This window comes from Lissotriton helveticus, chromosome 7, assembly GCF_964261635.1.
Source record: "Lissotriton helveticus chromosome 7, aLisHel1.1, whole genome shotgun sequence".
Lineage (NCBI taxonomy): Eukaryota > Metazoa > Chordata > Amphibia > Caudata > Salamandridae > Lissotriton > Lissotriton helveticus.
Genome location: NC_136068.1, coordinates 1495551316 through 1495573078, shown reverse-complemented (window position 1 = coordinate 1495573078; position 21763 = coordinate 1495551316). Strand labels below are relative to the sequence as shown.

General features: G+C 48.4%; 1 protein-coding gene across 2 annotated transcripts in view; it reads right to left on the bottom strand.

Annotated features, from left to right (window-relative positions):
• Positions 1-21763, bottom strand: part of LOC144770421 (C-Jun-amino-terminal kinase-interacting protein 4-like) — a 1040418-nt gene that overhangs the window by 637040 nt on the left and 381615 nt on the right. For both annotated transcript variants that reach the window (XM_078654929.1, XM_078654928.1), the window contains exon 6: positions 13348-13444. In XM_078654929.1, coding sequence (XP_078511055.1) covers positions 13348-13444 — 97 coding nt within the window. The remainder of the gene's footprint in view (positions 1-13347; positions 13445-21763) is intronic.

Sequence of the window (21763 nt, the reverse complement as noted above, 5' to 3'; positions counted from 1 at the left end):
AATTGTATTTTTCAATGTGCACCACAGTTTAGATGTTACCAAACAAAAGGAGCGGAGCAGTTTCTATGGAATTCAAAGGCACGTGCATGAGAATCCCACATACGTTGGCTTTTCATCCTTAAGACAACTGTATATGCCTTCCCACAGAGTTATCTTTCCAGTCTTGCACCAGTGGAATATGTCAAACAGGACAAAGGTCTGGTGCGGGAGAAGGTGACATTGTAAGAGGAGAAAAAGAAAGAATCCCTGCAAAGTAGTTAAAACACCGCGATCAAGGTTTATTACTCGTGAGTCTTTCCACTCCGATGTGTGATTATAATAATGTAGACATAATTAGGATTTTCCAAATGGGACTAAGCTTATACCTTGAGGGTCATCATTAGAGGGTGAGCTGAGGTGCACCTTATGACCCAGTCCCTGCACTTTCACTGCCCCTTGCGCCTGCAAAATAAATGTATTTACAGCTTTTAAAGCACGCCTGCTAATGTTAGGGGGTGGTTGAATGGCCGCTCATCCAGATGGTGCCAAATGCTGCGTTTTTTCATTCCCCGGAGGACATTATTTTCAGTTAAGACTCAGGTGTTCATTTCACCTGATAAAAACTGAATAAACACAAAGTGTGCTAAGCAAAGTTTCTGATCCACGCCCCACAAAATCTTCCGACAGACCTTTTTAATGCATCACTGTGACCAGAAATAAAAATGTGCTTACAGAACACGTAAGGGAACGCCTTGTGACTACCTTACTGTACCATTCAGATGCCAACCTAACATTCATGCCAGCTATATTTGACACTATAGAGCCATTGGGAAGCCTCAATGCATGTAATGTTTGTTTCTCTGCTGTGGTAACACATTAAATCAAGGATAAAGTCAGAATCTGGTGAATTGGAGAAGGCTCAATTTCAGTTCTGGCATGCAATCACTCTTTTGTTGAATGATTGGTTGCTTGGTGCTGGCTCAATTTTCCCACAAACTTGTGATCTGAGATACATGTTGGAATAGAAGAGGAAAGGTCAGGTCAGATCAACCCCCTCGGAGAGAAAATGAGAAACAGAGAAATTGAGAGAAAGAGTGTTTGTGCAATTATTTACCAGCCTTTCGGAGTAAAAAAAGATAGAAACCTCATGAATACAGACCCTGAAAGCAGGCAAACATAGGAGAAGGGAGGGAGGTGGAAAAAAGATAGAAAAGGCTCTCATAGTCCCAGATCGGATGAAAAACACAGCAAAAATACAGAGAGGAGACATGCACAAGAAGAAAGAGGGCACTGAGAACATAAAGCTACATACTGCAGAAGCTATGAAAGCACAAGTTCAGATGTTAATGGGAGGAACAAATCTCAGAGATGGGAGAAGTCAGACACAGAACTGAAGTAGCATACAAGAGTGAGCAAAACAGAGGGACCAACCTAAGGCATAGACATGAGCGAGTCTTCGAGGTGCAAGCATAAGGGAAGAATGGATCAAACACATATGCACATTCCCATTCCAAAAAGTGTTGGGGTGTGTGATGGCACGTAACAGAGTCTTGGTCAGCCATACCTATCAGGTCAAACCCTTAACATGCTATAATGGTCTAAGACACAAAAAATAAAAGTTATGGGTCATCTTAGAAGCATTTTTAACAAATTCACAGGCAACGAAATTAAGTGCTTTTACAAGAGAGGACCATCATGACTGAGTGGGGGCGATGTAATGCAGCAGATCAAGATATCAGACAGACAGACACACGCACACACACATACACAATGATGCCTTGGACACTGCATGAACCCAATCAGTTTGGCCAAAGGTTGCTACTGTGAGGAGTCTCCTCTTACTAAGGCAAGGAAAAGATTTTCCTTATCCAAGAATTTCTAGACAACAAGCACCTTGTGTAGAGTACCACAGCGTAAATGTAAGCAGGTTATCGCTCCTGGATGACAAGAGAAGCAATCCAACAAAATACATCCGCAAGTGTCGCTAGACGGATCAATTTGCTTGAGTTGTTAGGTAACTGAGTGTCAGATGCACCCACTGGACACTGCCATTCAGCCTAGAGTACTGTCCTGCTCTGCTTTATGTACAGTGCATAGTGTATTGAAGTTAGACCTCTGATTGTTAGACCTCTGATTAACAACCAATCAATCAATCAGGGGATTGTAAGCGCGCTACTCACCTATGCGGGTCTTAAGGCGCTGGGAGGACGGGGGGCGGGGTCAGCAGATCCGTTTAGCAAAACAGACAAGACTTGAGGGTGTTCCTGAAGGTGTTCAGGGAGGGGGCGCGTCTGATGTCTGCCGGTAGCATGTTCCACGTCTTGGCTGCAATGTGGGAGAAGGATCTTCTGCCTGTGGATGTGAAGGATTTTGGCCAGTGTGAGGTTGGCAGATAGGAGGTTTCTTTTGGGTATGTGGAAGTTGATCCTGTCGATGAGGTAATTGGGTCCGTTGTTGAGTAGGCATTTGTAGGTGTGAGTGAGGATCTTGAAGGTGACTCTTTTCTCCACGGGGAGCCAGTGGAGTCCACTTAGGTGTTGGCTGATGTGTTTGTGCCACGTGATGAGTCTGGCGGCGGTGTTCTGTATTGTCGGGAGTTTGCGGAGTAGGGACCTGTTGATGCCGGCGTAGAGTGCGTTGCCGTAGTCCAGTCTGCTGGTGAGGAGTGCCTGGGTGACTGACTTCCTTAATTTCGGGAGAGCCACTTGAAAGTCTTGCGGAGGATGCGGAGCTTGTTGAAGCAGCTAGAGCTGAAGGCGTTGATCTGTCGGTTCATGGCGGGTGATGAAACTAGCACGATGCCGAGGTTTTTGCCGTGGTCCGAGGGGGTAGGTGGGCTTCCGAGGCCGGTTGGCCACCTGGTGCTGTCCCATGCCGAGGAGGTGGTTCAGAGGACGAGGACTTCTCTGCGTTGAGCTTCAGACAGCTGTTGATCATCCAGACTGCGACGCCCTGTATTCCTTTCTGGAACTTGAGTTTGGCATTGGCGGGTTATTTGGTGAGGGAGAGGATGAGCTGGGTGTTGTCAGCGTATGATAGCATGTTGAGGGCGTGTTGTTGGACGATGGCAGCAAGGGGGACCATGTAGATGTTGAAAGGGGTCGGGCTCAGGGATGACCCTTGTGGGACTCCGCAAGTGATTTTCGTGGGATCAGAGAGGAAAGGTTGCAGTCTGATCCTTTGGCTTCTTCCGGTGAGGAAAGACTGGATCCTTTCCAGGGCTGTTCCTTGTATGCCTGCGCCGTGTAGTCTTGCGAGTAGTGTGCGGTGGGAGACTGTGTCAAAGGCTGCTGATAGGTCGAGTAGGATGAGGGCTGTGGAGTGGCCTTGGTCCAGGAGGGTACAGATGTGTGTGGCGGCGAGTAGGGCGGTCTCGGTGCTGTGGTTGCTTCGGAATCCGGATTGGGACGGGTCGAGGATGGCGTTCTCTTCGTGTCAATTCCCTGTTGACTGTCTGCTCTGCGACTTTAGCTGCAAAGGGGAGGAGCGAGATGGGTCTGTAGTTCTTGAGGTCAGTGGGGTCAGCAGTGGGCAGGGGCCGGACTTCTGCGTGTTTCCAGTTGTCTGGGAAGGTGCCTGTTTTGAAGGTGGTGTTGATGGTGTGCTATAGTTCGGGTGCAATGGTGGCTGCGGCTCTGTGGTAGATGTGCGGGCGGCAGGGGTTGGTGGGCCCCCCCCCCCCTCGTGGATGCCTTTCATGGTTAAGACGGTGTCTTCAGTTGTGACTGGGGTCCAGTTGGAGTTAGTGGGATGGCAGGTGTATCTACGGGTCAGGGGTACGTCTGCGATGCTTGAAGTATGGTCGATGATGTTGTCGTAGACATTTTTGATCATGAGGTGGAATATAAGTTCCAAGTTATTTGCAGAGGTCCAGCGATGGGGTGATGTCTGTGGTTCCGCTACGTGATTTGATGAATTCCTAGATGACACTGAAGGGTTCCTTGGAGTTGGTAGAGTTGGTTCGGATTTTTTTGTGGATGAAGTTCTTCTTGTTTGTTCTGATCTGGTTGTGGTAGTCTGTCATGGCGTCCTTGTAGGTGGAGTAGTTTTCGGGTGTCTTGGTGTTTCTCCAGTACTTCTCTAGGCATCTGCAGGTTCGTCTGGCTTTTTCGAAGTCTGATGTGAACCAGGCGGCTTTCCTGGGGCGCGGTTTGCTGGGATTGCATAGCGGGCGAGCTCGTCTGCGCAGTTTGAGATCCATGTGTGGAGTCCTCTGGCTGTGATGTATGTGTCTGATGTCCTGGTGTGGGTGTCACAGGTGAGGGTGGAGTTAAGTTGCTCGTCAGTGACTTTGCTCCTGTTTCTTCGTGGTGGGCGTGGGGCGGGTTTGGGTACCTTTGGTTTGTCGACGGTGAAGTAAATGCAGTGGTGGTCGGTCCATGGTAGTTGTGTTGTGTGGTTGAAGTGAGCTATGTTTCCTGCGGCAAAAATAGGTTCGAGGGTGTGTCCTGCTCTGTGGGTTGGTATGTTGACGAGTTGTTGGAGTCCGATGTCGGCAAGGTTGTTCTGAGGGGTGGTGGAGTGGTGGTCAGTGGAGTTCTCGAGGTGGAAGTTCAGATCACTGATGAGTAAGTAGTTCATTGAAGCGATGGCGTGGGGTGCGATGAAATCGGTGATGGTGGTGGCGAAGGGTGTTCAGGGGCCGGGTGGCCTGTAGACGAGGGTCCTGCAGAGTGTGGTGTTGGGGCTGGTCTGGATCTGGAAGTGCAGGTGTTCGCCGGCAAGGAAAGTTTGGTGATGCCTACAAGGCTTGCGTAGGGGTGGACACATGGATTCTGGACAGGTGAGTAGGAGAAGTGAAAGGAACAAGGGGCCAATGAGCAAATATCCATATGACCAGGGCTTTAAGTTGGATGAAAAAAGTAAGGGGTCTCTCAAAGGGGTGTGGTCAATGTAATTAAAGGTGTGGCTTAAAAACACGTAAACTAAAAATCTGTGCGGCTCTACTTGTATTTTGCTGTTTCTGTCATTGCATCCAGATATATTATACAAGTAACATCATACCTACAAGAAGTCAGGACTTTTAGCTTTGTCAATGGTTGTTAGCTGCATAACATAAATAAGCTGCAACTATGGCTTGTATATAACATTGAAAAAGCTTCCACTTAAAGTCCTGGTGACACCACAACAATGTTGCTGCTCCTGAGTTTCAAAAAGAGAAGGGAAATCTGGAGAGAAAATGACTCTCTTTAAAGGATTTCCCTTGCCCTACAACGCTCACCTGGCATGACGTCATTCCGTAACTTCTCCACTAGTGAGAAGTGAGCAGTGTGATCACGCGCACATCGATGCACCTGCTGTCTCTGCAGTCCGTTAAAAACGGACCATCTTTGCCAGGGCACAAAACAGAGCCCAATAGAGACCCGTTTCGAGACCTCTTTAAAAAAACACTGCTGGTGAGACCCGGCCCACTTAAAGCCCTACATATGACAGCATGAGCAATCAGCTCCAGGTAAAAGCTACTCCTATTTGGTATTGGTAAAGCAGATATGCTGGTAACGTTTTCCTGGTGAGGTTTACATGCTTATGTATATTTTGGGAAACACAAAGCACTATGTTGTCTTCAGCATACAAATATCCATGCCGGGGGTTGAAATTATAAAGATGTCTCACAGTGTTACTGAGAACAGGGAAAGGCAAAGGAAGTGAAGGTAGTTGACTCTCACTATAGTGGTAATGTTTTTTTTTAACTCGGTCCTTGAGGTACACTAACACCTTCCTCAAAGACAGATGAGGGGTCCTGTCAATAAAAGCAAATTAAACAAAGTTAACACAGATTCTGGGTTAAGCACTTGTGTCTTCTGTACGATTAACCTACAACCTAGTCATTCTTCTGAAGCTGTAATGTTTGGTGTTTCCTCTACGCTTGATGTCTAAAGAATAATGTAGGGTGCTAAATCTGTTACCTTGGAAATCAAACTACTTATCAGCCAAAGCAGAGCATTTTCTCTCACCACCCTCTTTAATTTGTGAAAAATTAAGATTTGTGTTTCTGCGATGAGCATGTGTGACTACAAGTTTCAAGATGAGAGTATCATCTTGCCTGCCCGAGTGAATCATGTAGACTGCAATGAGTTACTGATGTAGACAAAAACAAAGAAGTTTCATCCGGGTTGGTGCATCCATTTTTGGGGGACACTTGTGACTCCTGGGATGGCTTGTTTCACTCTCTGATCATATTTTTGTAAATCCTTCAGCAGTCAGTTTCTGTTGCCATCTAATGTGAATGTATTTCTACTACCAGGGCCTGGCTACATTGGCTGAGAAAGAGCATGGTGAGATGGACATTGTTTAGGGATTGGTGTATAGTACTGTGTCTAGTGGGATGTGGTTTTCTTTTTATCCGATTTGAGTTCTTCATTCTCTCTGACCACTCAATATATTGGGTGTAGGAGAGTGGGGTCTGCAATCCTATGGTCACCCCAGATTTTTGCTTTTTGCTTCACTGGTTTACGACTTTCCCTGGCTGTGGGCCTGCTAATCAGACCCACAGCCTAGCTGTTCTATCTCTAAATTGACAACCATGTACCTTAGGTGCATTTACCAATTGGTACTGGGCCACCTTATCAGTCCCTGTACAGTGTACCTTAGGTATCCAGGGCATAGGTGTACCCAGGGCCTACCAGGGGCTGAAGCATGTATTATGCCACCCCTGGCTGGCTATCTAAAACTGACACAACTGACTGCATGACAGCTGGGGCAAGGTGGTGTAATCACCCTTTGCTATAGATATAGTATACCTATATCTAACCCTAAAATGGACACATATACTCCTATCAGTCACTCCTATGGCAGGCCTTATCAATCCTGAAGGCAGAGTGCTTGGAATTATGTGAGATGGTGCTCTAGCATGAGCTGAGCCTGTCTACAGCTTTCGGAACCAAGTCCTTTAGCTGTTTCCATGATAACGCTATACCATATACTCTTAAGTGCATTATCAACCTCGCGGTTAAATGCTAACTCTGGTATAACATTATCAAAACATGTCGAGTAAGGTGTCATACGAATTGGAATACTACCCCCTCGCCAATTCTGGCGACGGGGGTAGCATTCCACCCTTCTAGAGGGACACGACATGTATGTAACTGTGAACCCCGGTTAAAGTTAACTCGAGCCTTGGCATCACAAAATGGATGCTGCCACCACAGACACAAGTCTGACCTCCTGCTGCTGGGAGTCCTTCCAGCGAGGGAGGCTTGGACAAAGGGTTTCCTGCCTTGGGAGGTGCTAGCACCACCCCAGACAGGATTTTGTGTATTGGGGAGGATAGGCCTGAAAGGAATGAGACATGCCTGGGCACACAAGGTGCCCTGTGCATACACCGGTTCAAACCAGTTGCTGGGGCACTCCAGCCCCAGCTCTGGCGGGAAACCGGACAAAGGATAGGGGGTGTAACCACCCCCATCCTGGTCCCACCCAGGGGAGGGACCTAGTCAGTAGTGCAGCCCCCTTTAGCAGGATAAAGGTAGGAGCTGGTCCCATTCCAAATTAGATTAATCCTGAACTACTCTACAAGAAGAAACTCTGGACTTCGACGTTCTGCTCCACAGAAGACTGAAGAAATCTCCCTTGTGGGCAAGGAGTGTCCACCCTGCAACTGCAGGCACCATCAAGCGTCCAGCGGCTTCACTTTGTCATCTTCCCTCGAGGATCCAGACTTCAGAGCCCGACGAGACCCGGATTCCCAGACCTCTCCGACCTCAACTCACATCTGCAGCAAAGCTGAGACCCGTGGGTGCGACGAGACACGTGGGACCGGCCATCTTGAAAGAAACTGCACTTCGCTTCCAGCACGACTCCCGAGGTGAACTCGACCAAGTGCTTTGGGGACTGAGAAACCCCAGCCCCGAGCAGCCCCTGCACCGAAGATCAGCCCTCCAGCTTCCACGAGATCTGCGTGGGGCCCTTCTGCTTTTTTGCTGCTCTACGCGTTGTCTGGTCACTTGCCGGCTGGCTAGTGACCTCCTAGACGACGAACCTTTGAATCTTTACTGCTGGTCTGGTTGCTCCAGACTGGCCCTTGCTCCCTTCCAAAAGAGGGGCACCCCAGACTCTCCTAGTCCGCACCAGACGTCTTTTCCACTCACCTCGTGGGTTGCCTTTGCCAAGGCCTGTTGACTCCAATTCCGGATCCGACACCGCCGACAGAGAGAGCCTGCGTGGGACAGCTCGTGCCTCCATCCTGGTCGTCGAAGACACCTCCTGGTCCACGTGGCTGCAGAGTCAAGCGTCCACTCTTCACCTGATCGCGACGACAGCACCTGGTTCCTTCCTGGTTCCACACCGGTCACTGGCTAGTGACTTTGAACACTGTCCCCTCTGCTTTCAGGTCCTCTTCTTCACCGATCCACCCTTGGATCGCACCGGACATCTTCCTCCTGGTCGCCTGCAGCATCTTTTCTTTTAGGCTCCATTGACTTCAACGCGAGAACCCGACACACTTTGACACCTATGCACCCGCAGCCCGTGGGTGAGGTAACAAGAGCATTTCGGTGCTCAAGGGTAGTTTAACTGTCCTAGTGTCCAGTTCCACAGACGTTTTAGTCCTACCTAGTCAGGATTATCCGTACTCACCTTTAACTTGAACTGTACTGTCCATAGACGTTGTTACGCATCTCGCGTGTGAGTTCACACTCTGCACACGCGTTCCGTGGGCCTCCTATTACTTACCTAGAGTTAGTGTAGCGTGGTCCCATCGATCCTACAGCGTCTGGACAGCTCCATTCCTTTTATCGACTTTCACATTCCACTTACTTAGTATATGGTTTGTCGTGCCCCTAGGGCACCATTGTAATTTTGTGCAACTTGTCGTATTTTTCGTAAGAGATTGTCATGTGCTTAGCCCTCTGACCTCATAAAGAGTTCAGAGGTGTTGTTATTAATAAATATACTGTTTATTTTCATAACAACCTGTGTGGTGTCCTTTCATCTGGTATTCAAGGGGTTATATTGTGGTAAAACAGCTGGCTTCACATGCCAAAAGAGTTTAGCCTAAGACTGCTTTGTCCATGCTACCATTAGGATAGCTGGTCTATAAGGTTGACTTACAACCAATCACCATAAGGGTTGTTTGGACTGATACAAGGTGATCACTAGAACTAGTGAGCATCATATATCAGGCCAACTTCTCACATTGGGTATGCTGCATATAGTGATATTAGCTACAATGGTACCATGTAACAAGCTCATCAAGAAGAGGTGGTAGCTGTTTGATGGGGGTGATGCAGGCCCGACAAATCTGTTGAAAACTGTAAATACGTTTAAATCCAACACAGGAAATGAAACAAAATATGTGCTCGCTGCTGCAGAAGGAAACAGATAAACACAAAACAGTGATAGGCAAGGAGTCGACAAGCAAGGACTAGTGCTGACACACCACGAGGAGGGAGGTGCCTGTCCAAAGCAGCAATGGAAAACAGGAAACTGAAGGGAATTGGTGGAGTGCACAGTAGCAGATTTTGGAGAAAAATATACTTAAGAAACCTAGGTCATCATGAGCACGACTCTAGGCTTTTTTCCCATGAATGGCATTTTAACAAAGTCCAATCTTTTCTGGCAAATGCCCTGTACAATAAAAAAATAATTCCGTGCAGTGCTTTTCCCTCTAGGATCAAGCTCATCCCACGTTTACTCTTTAGGGAGCACTGAGAAGTAGTGGTGCATACTCTCTTTTCAGTGTCTTGTCTTTGGAGTAAGGGTTTAGACAACCTCACCCACCCTCCATATATCCTTGCTCTTCCTATAACAAAGCTGGTGACTGCCCTGCCTTCAACTGTTTCTGTTATCCTGGTGCTCTACCACGTCTGTACCCTATTTCTTCTGCCAGTGCTGCTGGTCCGACGTCCGCATTACGAGTGCGGCGGTCCCACAGCCACAGGACCACCGCAACCGGCAGGACGTCCGCGATCTCTCTACGGTGGCGTGGTGGTCAGGGGCAGGAATATGCTGCACAGCTGCTGTGGCTTCCCCAAGCATATTAAAACTTTCCAACCGCCACACATTTCATGATGGATGAGACCGCCATGAAAAGTGTGCTGTTCGTAAAGTAAGGGGGCCCTAGAGAGCCCCCTGGTGCCCCTGTGCATGGGGGTGTATGTTGCGGGGCACAGGTTGCGCCCCCTCTGTCTGTATGCACCCCCGTTCCTGCACAGCATGAACTGTACAGCCGATGCCGTCCAGGAATGGGCTTCGGTGCTCCCTCAGCGCTGCAGTTCAAAGGCTCACATGAACCATGGGACCGCCAAAGCACTGGCCGCCAGACCATGAGGAAACTCAATCTGGTGGGCGGGCGGTGTGCAGACGGCTTTGGTGGAGTGGTAACGCGGCCGCTGGTGTGGCGGCCCTCCCCTACTGCAAAAGTCGTAATCAAGCCACAAGTGCTTGGTGCAGATAGTAATCACACAGTGCAGAATAAAAGATGCATAGGCACAAAAATGTAAAGCAGTGGAAAGTGCCTCAGTCCAAAGAACCCATTGTCGACAGCATTTCAACCTATCATCAGCTGAAAGCTCATCATCCGACCAGTGATATTTGGAGGACATTTATAATCAGAGAGGATGTGACGTAACGTCCAGATCGGCCGACCTTGGAACTGGGGAACCAGGTTCAAGTCTCGGCGTCGGCTCAACACCCTGTGAAAATTAAGCTATCACGTTCCATTTATTTACATTCAGTTAACATTTTGCAATAGTGATTAGTCAATGAGCCCTTCTCTTCTACAATACTGCAGCTGGGCTACTGATGGGGAAGAACCCTCACGCATGCTTTTAATGTGCTGCTAGATCTACCTGCTCTTCACACCAGACCATCCACTGACAGAAGCCCCGAGGCGTGCATGCCTCAGCATCACTTACAGCTAGTGAACACTGGTAGTACACAGAGGAGAGGACCTGGGCTGGCTTTGCACACCCAGGGATGGACCTAATTCAGGTTGACCGGGACTGCACCCTGGGCGGAAAAAAAAATTGGTGTCCGATATGAGGGTGGGTGGTCGTCGCAGTGGGACGACAGGAGGTGTGAAGAAGATGGGAGAAGGGCAGAGGGCTGAGGGGGTGATAATTACGCTGAGGTACAGTAAGGGCCGATTACAAAGTCTTTACGGGACCTAACTGAGACTAAGCGGAATGGACGGGAAACGGCCACTACAACGAGGCTGTTTCAACGAAAACCTTAACCACGCATGCATTACAACGCATGCGTGGTTACAACGACTGCCTTTACCACGCATACTTTTACTACGAGGTACATAGTAAAGGCATGTGTGGTAAAGGGTACATATAAAAAAGGGGGGTTGGGGGGGGCTTCCCCCCCCCAAAAAAACACTCACCTTTAGACGAGATGTGCAGGGAAATCGGCATCGCAGAGGAAGGAAACAGCCGTTTTTTTTTCTCCTACGCTTGACGTCACCACGCAAAAATACGTGGAGAAAGATAGGCATGTAAATAGTATTCCGTAGTAACGCATGCGTGGTAAAGGCATGCGTTACAACGGAGTTCGTTGAAAAAACATACAACCGGGATGGACGAGCGACTGTTTGCATGATGACATTAAATCAGCCATATCTCTGCGTGTATTTTTCAATTCCGTCTCTGTGTGGCATGAACCAGTGCTTTAAATGGAAGTTTCAGAGAAGTGCCAGTACTCCACCATTAAATGTATTGCATCTCTTCTGAATGGTGTTGGTACTCCACCATTAAATGTATTACAGCTCAACTGAATGGTATTGGTACTCCACCATTAAATGTATTGCAGCTCTGCTGAAAGTTGTCGGTACTCCACCATTAAATGTATTGCAGCTCTGCTGAGAAGTGCCGGTACTCCACCATTAAATGTATTGCAGCTCTGCTGAATGGTGTTGGTACTCCACCATTAAATGTATTGCAGCTCTGCTGAATGGTGTTGGTACTCCACCATTAAATGTATTACAGCTCTGCTGAATGGTATTGGTACTCCACCATTAAATGTATTGCAGCTCTGCTGAAAGTTGTCGGTACTCCACCATTAAATGTATTGCAGCTCTGCTGAGAAGTGCCGGTACTCCACCATTAAATGTATTACAGCTCTGCTGAATGGTATTGGTACTCCACCATTAAATGTATTGCAGCTCTGCTGAATGGTGCCGGTACTCCACCATTAAATGTATTACAGCTCTGCTGAATGGTATTGGTACTCCACCATTAAATGTATTGCAGCTCTGCTGAATGGTGCCGGTACTCCACTATTAAATGTATTGCAGCTCTGCTGAGAAGTGCCGGTACTCCACCATTAAATGTATTACAGCTCTGCTGAATGGCGTTGGTACTCCACCATTAAATGTATTGCAGCTCTGCTGAATGGTGCCGGTACTCCACCATTAAATGTATTACAGCTCTGCTGAATGGTATTGGTACTCCACCATTAAATGTATTACAGCTCTGCTGAATGGTATTGGTACTCCACCATTAAATGTATTACAGCTCTGCTGAATGGTATTGGTACTCCACCATTAAATGTATTGCATCTCTGCTGAATGGTGTTGGTACTCCACCATTAAATGTATTGCATCTCTGCTGAATGGTGTTGGTACTCCACCATTAAATGTATTACAGCTCTGCTGAATGGTGTTGGTACTCCACCATTAAATGTATTACAGCTCTGCTGAATGGTATTGGTACTCCACCATTAAATGTATTGCAGCTCTGCTGAATGGTGCCGGTACTCCACCATTAAATGTATTGCAGCTCTGCTGAATGGTGCCGGTACTCCACCATTAAATGTATTGCAGCTCTGCTGAGAAGTGCCGGTACTCTCCCTTTCAAATTAAAGAAATGCAAGTACTGAGTAAGCCTCCACTAAACACTAAAATACGTTTCGGATCCGGCCACAAGAGGGTAGCAGGTAACATAAATTGAGACGAGAACGCGGATGTAGTGATTACGTAACTCCGCGCACACAGAAGCGTGGACAGCAGCGTCCATCCACTTACTAGAGATTCTGGATACACATCTCATGAAACAGGTTTCTTTTCGCCAGGGGCGTAATGTAGGCCCTTGCGGTGAGGTGAATTTTTTTGCACGAAGGTGTGGGTATGGAGGCAGCATTGAGGCCAATAATATCAGTGAAATAAACATGGGAGGACTTTGGGACCCCTCATCACATTCTGCGTTGGGGGGAGGCGCACATTTTTGCGTTACAACACTGCTTTCCCTACATTTACTGATGACATAGAACAAAGGTTTATGTATATAGCTGGGAAGTCATTACCAAATTGCATCCATTCAGAACGTACAGCGAACATATGAGAAATGTAATCGAGTTGAAGCTCCGTCATTAAATTATGAAAACGTGTTACAATCTGGATTCGACCGCCCCTCTCTCTAAAAAGCGAACCTGGTCTGTGCTGGGGGATGCTGGGAAGCCGAGGTCTGAGACGCTCTCCGGTGAAGAGGGACACTCCAGGAAGGTGGGCGCCAAGGTCTTCTTTTCACTGAGGAGAAAAAGGTAAGAGGTCGTTAACCTGGTAATTAGACACTGTGTCAGCCCCTCCATCCCCACACCACAATAATGACAGGCCGCGCCCGCCTGCCCACAGGTGCGCCGGCTCGGATTGGCCGCTGGGCCCATGCCCGGTTCTGCCTGGCTGCTCCAATTCAAGGCCTTCTAAAGGGCTCTTTGTGAGGAGACAAGAGCAGCGTTCATACCAGGCCCAGGCATGGCAGCTCGAGGCGCTGACTGGGCCCATTCAACTGCTTATCATGGCGTGCACTGATTAAAGAGACCCTACAGCCCCCCCCCCCCCCCCCCCCGCACAACAAATCAATAGTTCCGTCCTAGGCCTCGTCTTTCAAGGACGACCTCTTTCGGCATTTATGCAGAAAACGCAATTTTGCTGAGATCAGGAAAAGTAAGGAGTGAAACGACGTGTCAGTCTGCAGGACCTGCGCGTCACGTCAACATCTACAGGTTTACAGCACACACCAAATACACGAGTTACCTCTTGATGACCCAGCCATAATGTATCATGCACCATCCTAATAATGAGGATTCTTGCAGCTCATAGAAGAAAACTCAGAGTCGGCCCTGGTGTCGTTCAGTGCAAAGATGCACAAATATCTGAAGCAGCAGGCACGCAACCCACTCGTTCCCACTAACAAAGACTGGGAAAGGTAGGGGGGGGGGTAACAAATTAAGGAGTAAAGAAAACATTAACAAGGATTCCCACCAGGAAGACGCAGTACAAGGCGCCCCTAGAAGAAAACACGTGGTAAGATATTTGCCAGGATGAGGGGAGAAGGGCCGCCATAAAGGGAGGAAATCAATACATTTTTTCAACTGCTACACATTTACATCCACCCACCATCAGTGACAAATATTTAAATATTTCCCATTTTTTTCTTCTATTTTCAAAATATAAAACTATTTGTCATCGATGTGTACCGAAATTAAGTAGTATTTGCAAAAAGAACAATTGATGGACAGAATGCAGAACAATGTCATACACTCACCCCAGTACAGAGATCTGTGCCAAAATCCATTATTTTTTTGCTCCCCATGCCATTCCAGTTTGAACCCAGCCATATGCAAATGAGTCTTGACCCTGCCGCCAATGGGAACAGTCCAGCCCAACTGCCAGGCCAGGTCCTCCCTGGACTGGAAACAAGCATCCTAGGACCGGTTTCGGGCTTTCAGCCCTCATCAGCCAGGATAGCTTGAGTTTCACCGCTCCGTCCATTATCTCCTTGTGTAATGTGTATTTGGCATAAGTTTTGTTAAAATGTGGCCATTCGGCCACTGCCTTTTAGATGCTTCTCTTCGAAATCAAATAGCAGACTTCACAGAAGTTCTGCTTAAACTGTGCTATGTTAGTATTATATTTTATGGGCTTACATATTTAAGCTCTGCTGATGACAATGGAAAAAATAAGATGTTTAAAAACGAAAAAAGATTTTTACTCTTTTAGTGATTGCCTTTAGAAGACATCGAAATGTACTCACCTATATTCGACTTTAACCAAGCACTTGACGGACTACTCATCCATACCTCAACAAGCTGCCCAATCACCTAGAGCCTACTTACCCAATGCCTGAATAGAAGCTGTGGCTGCACACGGACCTTGCACCGTTGACATTTGTAGCTCTCAGGGGTTGGGCCCCAGTGAGACACCAGCATATGATGCTACCTGCAGTTTCTCACATCACAATCCTCCAGTTTCTATTCAATGTTAAAGTCTGTATCACATTGCATAGGCAATCTTCTGACTCATGTTCCCAGCTCTTTCTCTTTCCTCTGAGGATTTCAGCTATTCAGCAACTGCTGTGAAATGAACACTCCACACAATAATGATTGAATGCCTTTACTGAGAGTTAGGGTGCTTATCCATCTTAGGAGAGTATGGGGCCCTGAAGCAAACAACAAATGTGCTGCGGCCAAATTCAAGCTACTTCTCACCCATGATATACACCACTATGTGGTTGTAGGTGGATCCCGGGTATCAGCGAAGCCTCTTCATTGGTCAAATGCCTATGCACAGTTCATCAACAATCCTGTAGCCTTTGTAATGGCAGAGTATGTAGTGGTAATAACATGCAGCACTCCATGTGTAGAAAGTCTTCAGTGTTCAGATTAAGTTGATATGAAGATGACACATGAAAGTATGTACAGCTCTGGCTTATTAGACACAAGGGAAAACAAAGGGAGAATTACTTTATTTGCTTGGTCTTGCCCAGTATTATCAGAAACACGCTCCCATGGTAATGTGCAGATGGGTATTCATAACAGAATAGGACTATGGCATATTACTCTTATTGGATGATTGCGTGTGTCTGGAAAGGGAGACAAATTGATCATTTGTATAAATTGACAACCTCTCCTTATAGAACAGTGGGGGCCAGTCCACAAAGCGGGGCTAAGTGGGCCAGTATGTGATACAGCCCAGGCCACGGATGATGGGCGCGCATAAAATGAAAGCACTGGTAGAAAGTAAAGGTCGGGTGCTGTCCCTACCCCTCCACCACCTAGTAAAGAGTGCAAACCAGCAAACAAATGCTGGGGTTGCAAAGTTCAAATAAGGCACACAAAGCGCCAATCAATGATATGCAGAGACGCCAAACATATGGACCAATGGGCAGTCAGGGAATAGAGATGTAAGGGGCATCGGGCACTGTGCCGGTCACACTGAAGAACGAGGTTTGGCGTTGGAACCAGTGTAAGAATTTGACTATACCTGGAGTTTGGCACCATGAACAGCCAGACTCCTGCTCAGCACACAAAAAATGGAAGAGAGGGACCTGGGGATGCCAGGACTGAGGACTGCTAGCCTCAGGGGGCGACAATCCCAGCTCCAGCTACAAGAAGCAGCAACGACCTGAGCTACAACAAAGTAGGTAAGGACCACCAACTGCATTGGTGATGCAATCTGATTCTTGTGGCCCACCTTGGGAAGACAGTTCCTCGCACAGCATTGGGGAGCAGCAAGGTGTTGTTGCACCGGAAGCAGTGGCAAACTTGAAAGCCACACAATACAACCCACTCAGGATTCCCATAGCTCTCTTGTTTTTGAAAAACATACAGGTTTGCTAGGTTTCTCTAGGTCCCGCCCGAGCTAGGGTCCAAAAACAACAGCTACCCACATTGGAAACAAGCATTTACAATGCAATGGTTTTGGCTTTGTTAAAGTTAGAGCTATTGGCATTGCTCTTGACATTATTTTTATTTATGTTTTTTTTAACATAAATAAATGGCATTGTCATTTACAATGCCACTAGCTTTATCTCTCGCGAATGACACACAAACACCCACAGAGCCCCCCACACACACACCCACACCGAGCCCCCCACACACACACCCACACCGAGCCCCCCACACACACACCCACACCGAGCCCCCCACACACACAGCCACACAAAGCACCCCCACACAGAGCCCCCCACACAGAGCCCCCCCACACACTGCGAGCCCCCCACACACTGCGAGCCCTCCCCCCACACACACACTGCGAGCCCCCCCCACACACACTGCGAGCCCCCCCACACACACTGCGAGCCCCCCCCACACACACTGCGAGCCCCCCCCACACACTGCGAGCCACCCCCCACACACACTGCGAGCCCCAGACACTGCGGCAGGCGAAACCTAAAAAGAAGTGCCAGGGCTCCTGCAACATGACATCCAACCATGCATACATCTACCTATTTCAGGTTTCCATTGGACACGCCCTCTGCTGGCATCGTCGCCTTCGACCTCACTGACACATTCAAAAGTCTGCCTAGGATGACCGGATGACTCCATGTCACGAGGACATAGCTTGCCTGATAACAATATGTACAGACAAGGTCCAGAAGGGGTACCTCAGTGACTGCTCTGATGCCTCCCTGAAGCCCCCCTCCCCGCTCTTCCAACCTTGCTCCCTCTGCCAGTCTGATCACACAACTAGATTCTGTTATGCCAAGAAGAAGCTTATGCCGAGAGCCCTGGCGTGTCCCAGATCCAAGTGTGAGGATCTCGCCTGTCTGAATTCGGCACTTTTGTGATGCATTTAGGGGCTTGTAGAAATTAAGGCCACGGCGTCGCTGTCCACCTCGATCAGCTCCTGCGGCACAGGGGAGGAAAAGAAAACAAAAAGAAACTTTAAAAGTTGTGGGGCGAGGCCTGCCTCTCCCCTGTCCCTCGCAGCACAGTGATGCTACTGGCCCCCTGCGCGCCCTGCCCCCTCCCTGAGGGGTTCTCGTTACCTCACCCCAGATGGAATGCACACCTCACGCTCTCAGCAGAGGGAGACGTGACTGCCCCTGTCATGTTGAACCTGTCTCGGAGGCCCCCGCCCCTGGCCCCCAGCGGTGGCCGTGATGCCGCACTACAGGGGCGTTGTGCAAGTTTTAACACTAGTAAAATAAAGTTGTTTCACTGCCACAGTGCAACACATAATTCTGAATGTTGTAGGACGAGATACCTTGTATTTGTACTACTGTAGTACAGTCATGGCCACTGCATTTAAGCGGCAATAGGGGACAAAATGACGCGGCTGTGTTCACTAAATTGCGTGGCTAAACCAAATTATGTGGCTCATTCTCTGGAAATATTTCACTATTTGGTCATTTTGCACCACAACAATACTGTCTCGGAAAATGTAAAATAAAAGGTGACCAGCCAACCTTAGCCAAACGCGCAGGCTCGTGTTTTTAGTAACTTTTGAGCTGGTTAACCTAGAAATAATTATTGTTGTTGAAACTGTCAAGTGTGGTAAATACATCATATGGGTAAAATGCCAGAGGCGCAGAATTGGACAAGTTGAGTAGGCGTCAGTAAAGGGCAGTACATAAACTGTGAGGCCCAGTTAAGTGTCTTTACACCGCCTACGCTGCACATTTCCTTAGGGAATTGCATAAACTGTGAGGTCCAGTTAAATGTCTTGACTCCATAGTTAAGCGAGCACAAGGATTGGTCCTTGAGGCGCGAGGCAGGGGGTGTCATTAATGCATCAGTGAAAGGTGCCCGAGGTACCTTTCATCACAGGAGGGGGGATGCGCCAGTGCAATAGTCCAGATCAGACAACGCAGTCCCACCCACGCCCCAGACAGGAGGATGGCGAAGCATCGGTAAAACATTCATCGAGCCCTCCCTCCAGGAAGAGCGGCGCTCTCTGCTCCTGTGCGAGACTGTCGCCTTGTTGGACAGATTCCCAGTGAAAGAGGAGCAAAGGTCACATCCTTCTAGGTGGGGGCTGTTGCTGCATCAATAAAATACAGATCCGAAGCCCACCCTGTCGTCCTTCGGTGGGAGTGGGGGTAAACAACACTCTGAGGTGAGGGTGCGGGACACTGTATTCTACAGAAATAAAGAGAGGATGCTTAAATGGAGCCCCCTCCCCGCAGGATGGGGGCGGGACGCCTGCAGTGAGTTCTACGTGAAGAACGGGGCTGCATAAACTGAACACCTCAATCGGAAAAGGGGCGGATATTGGGCTCCAGAGGGAGGAGAAATGAGTGCCTTAGAGGGAGACGCCCGACGCCCGCCCACCGACGGACAGACAGGAGGCTGGGGCGTTAGGTTCAACAGAGGGGAAAGGACGCATTATCAGAACACTAGAAGGGGGGTGGAGCAGAGCATTCTACCGAGAGGATGAGCGGGAACAGAGCATTCTACCGAGAGGATGAGCGGGAACAGAGCATTCTACCGAGAGGATGAGCGGGAACAGACATAAGGCAAAAAAAACAAAGCACTCACGCAAGCAGGAAGGCGGGTGCCGGTCAATGCCGGAACAGATTCGGGGGCGTTCCCGGCTTTCGGCTGACGTCGCGTGACGTCGGCAAAAGCCAAAGAATCTCGGGAACGCCCCCGAATCTGGTCCGGCATTGACGGACAGGCCCCTCGTCCAATGGCTAGGCTCCATTTATGGAGCCAGCCAATGAATGACGAGGGCCGACCCAAACCCACACTACAGTTCTCATCAGGTTTTCGCCTGCGCGAAAAAGATGCGCAGAGCGCATCTTTTCGCCAGGCAAAACCTAAAAAAGGTCAGTTTTCAGTGGAAAAAATGTGATGCATCACAAAAATGAGGTCTCATTTTTAGGTCTCGCAGACCTGCGTTGCAGTGCGCATGCGGAGCACGCTCTGCGAGGCTTCTTGTAATCTGGACATTTCTGAAGTGGAGATGAAGCCCCGCCCATCAATCCTATTGGCTGGCATCATTGTTTATGTTGAACCTTGGCGTCTGGTTGAAAATGAGGCTTGTTTGATACCGCCCTGTCTCCTTTTGGCCCCGCTCATCCGAACTGGACCTTTTACTTGCGGCGTTATTCTCCTTCAGTCGGTAAGCACTCAATTTTTTTCACAATGGCGACAGCTTGTTTTACTTGTGTGTGGATGGGGGTGACTGTCGCATAACTTCCAAAACTTTCTGGTCCCCAACCCAACTAATTACGAAAGAACCCGATGCGCCTTAGGAAAAATATACCCCGGGGAGAAAATACAACTCAAACACCCCAAATCAGTGTGTGGTGTACTCTGCCAGAACCAAGTCGTACTCAGAACCTGGCCCTTAGCTTCACAACATTCCCCTAAGTACAATGCTGCACATTACTTCACAGCCGCACAAAAAGAAAAAAAACACAAGAGGCACAGTTCAAGTCCACTGTTAGCCCTCACACAGGACATGTTCCATATACGTATGTCACTGATAAACACACATTACTGTAATGGTTTACCATTCAGCAGCTATCACAGGACAACCCGTCCCATATCGAGCCGAAAGTGCCGATCTTAAGGCAAGGGGCAGCGAAAGGAAAAGCGAGTTTACAGTGATTGACGGGTACGTACAGATACTGGGCGGGCCTTTGAGAATATAGTCCAACATCAATCCTGTGACTGGCCAGAAAGGATGACTGCCCTGAAGAAGAAGGTTCGCCTATCCCAGAAGGGTACTCTTCTAGCTGCTGCCACGGATGAGACGGCCATGCCGCCCACGAAGTGTTCGCCTACAGGTTGCTTCCGTTGGTTGGTGCTTTGAGAGTAGTACCTTAGCAGACCCCATGGGAAGGTGGGGAGTGAAACAGGATTAAAGTATGATGGCTGTTGAGATTCTTTTTTGGGACCTTATTTAGGCCGTAGGAATTCTTGCAGGAGTGATTCGGTCACCCAGGTGCTGGGGGGGAGCTATGTGAATGGAGGTAGTCACCGCTCACCCCATTTGTTTATTTTCTTCGGTGTATTGTTGGCAAAGGGGGGGTCAGAGCAAGTGGACGAGGGGCGCTTTAACCGACTTTCGGTTTGACGTAGAGGAACTTGAGCAACCTGACGTCCCTCATAGTTGCTGATGGCGCACACGAAGGACAGGTGGTGGGCAGGGGTGAAAGTCTTCGGTTTTATTCTATTTTTCAGACGGATGCGACATGAACAAGCATTTGCAATGCAATAGGTCTTGCAGTTACGAGAGTTTGAGCTATTTGCATTGTAAATGGCTATGCCTTGTATTTTGGTTTTGAAAACCTAAATAAAAGACATCGTCATTTACAAAGGCAATAGCTTAAACTTGCGTAAATGCAAGACCTATTGCATTGCAAATACGTGTTATCAGAAAGCATATGGGAACAAAAAGTAGTACAACATTTGTTATTAACAATTGGAATCTGTGCCTGGGTTTGATTGCTATACTGGGGCCCAAAAGCTCGAGTACGCGTTAATGGCTCGGTGTCGCGAATATTCGCACTCCACTGGGGAATGCATCAAGGCTGTCCGCTCTCTCCAATGCTCTTTGCCCTGGCACTGGAACCACTGGCAGCATGGATCCGGCAAGACCCTGTGATCAGGGCATAAATGTTGGAGGGGGGAAGAGCGCATATTGCTGTATGCTGACTATGTGCTGCTCTATGCGCATGATCCCAGATAAACGTTCCACAGAATAATACATATACTCTACACCTTTGGTACCTCCTCGGGGTATCAGATAAATTGAGATAAGTCCCCCATCTTTAGGATTGTGGCTGCTCTCCCACCTCACACGACAGAGTGTGCAGCTTTAATGGTTCAAGACCAATTTAAATACCTGGGTATGTGGATCCCAAAACAGCTGAAGACTTCCTAAACTTGAACCTGTATCCTAACGAGGCTGCGCGGTGACATAAAACACTGGTGTAACCTACAGATTTCCCTAATGGGAAGAGCTACATTATTCAAGATGATGGCTCGGTCGCTGCTGCTCTATGTCCTACAAAACAACCCGTACAAAGTTCTGGATTCCTTTTTTAAAAATATAGAGGGGGAACAATGCACTCTCCTATGGGAGGGAGGCAGACCCCGAATAGCACTGCGC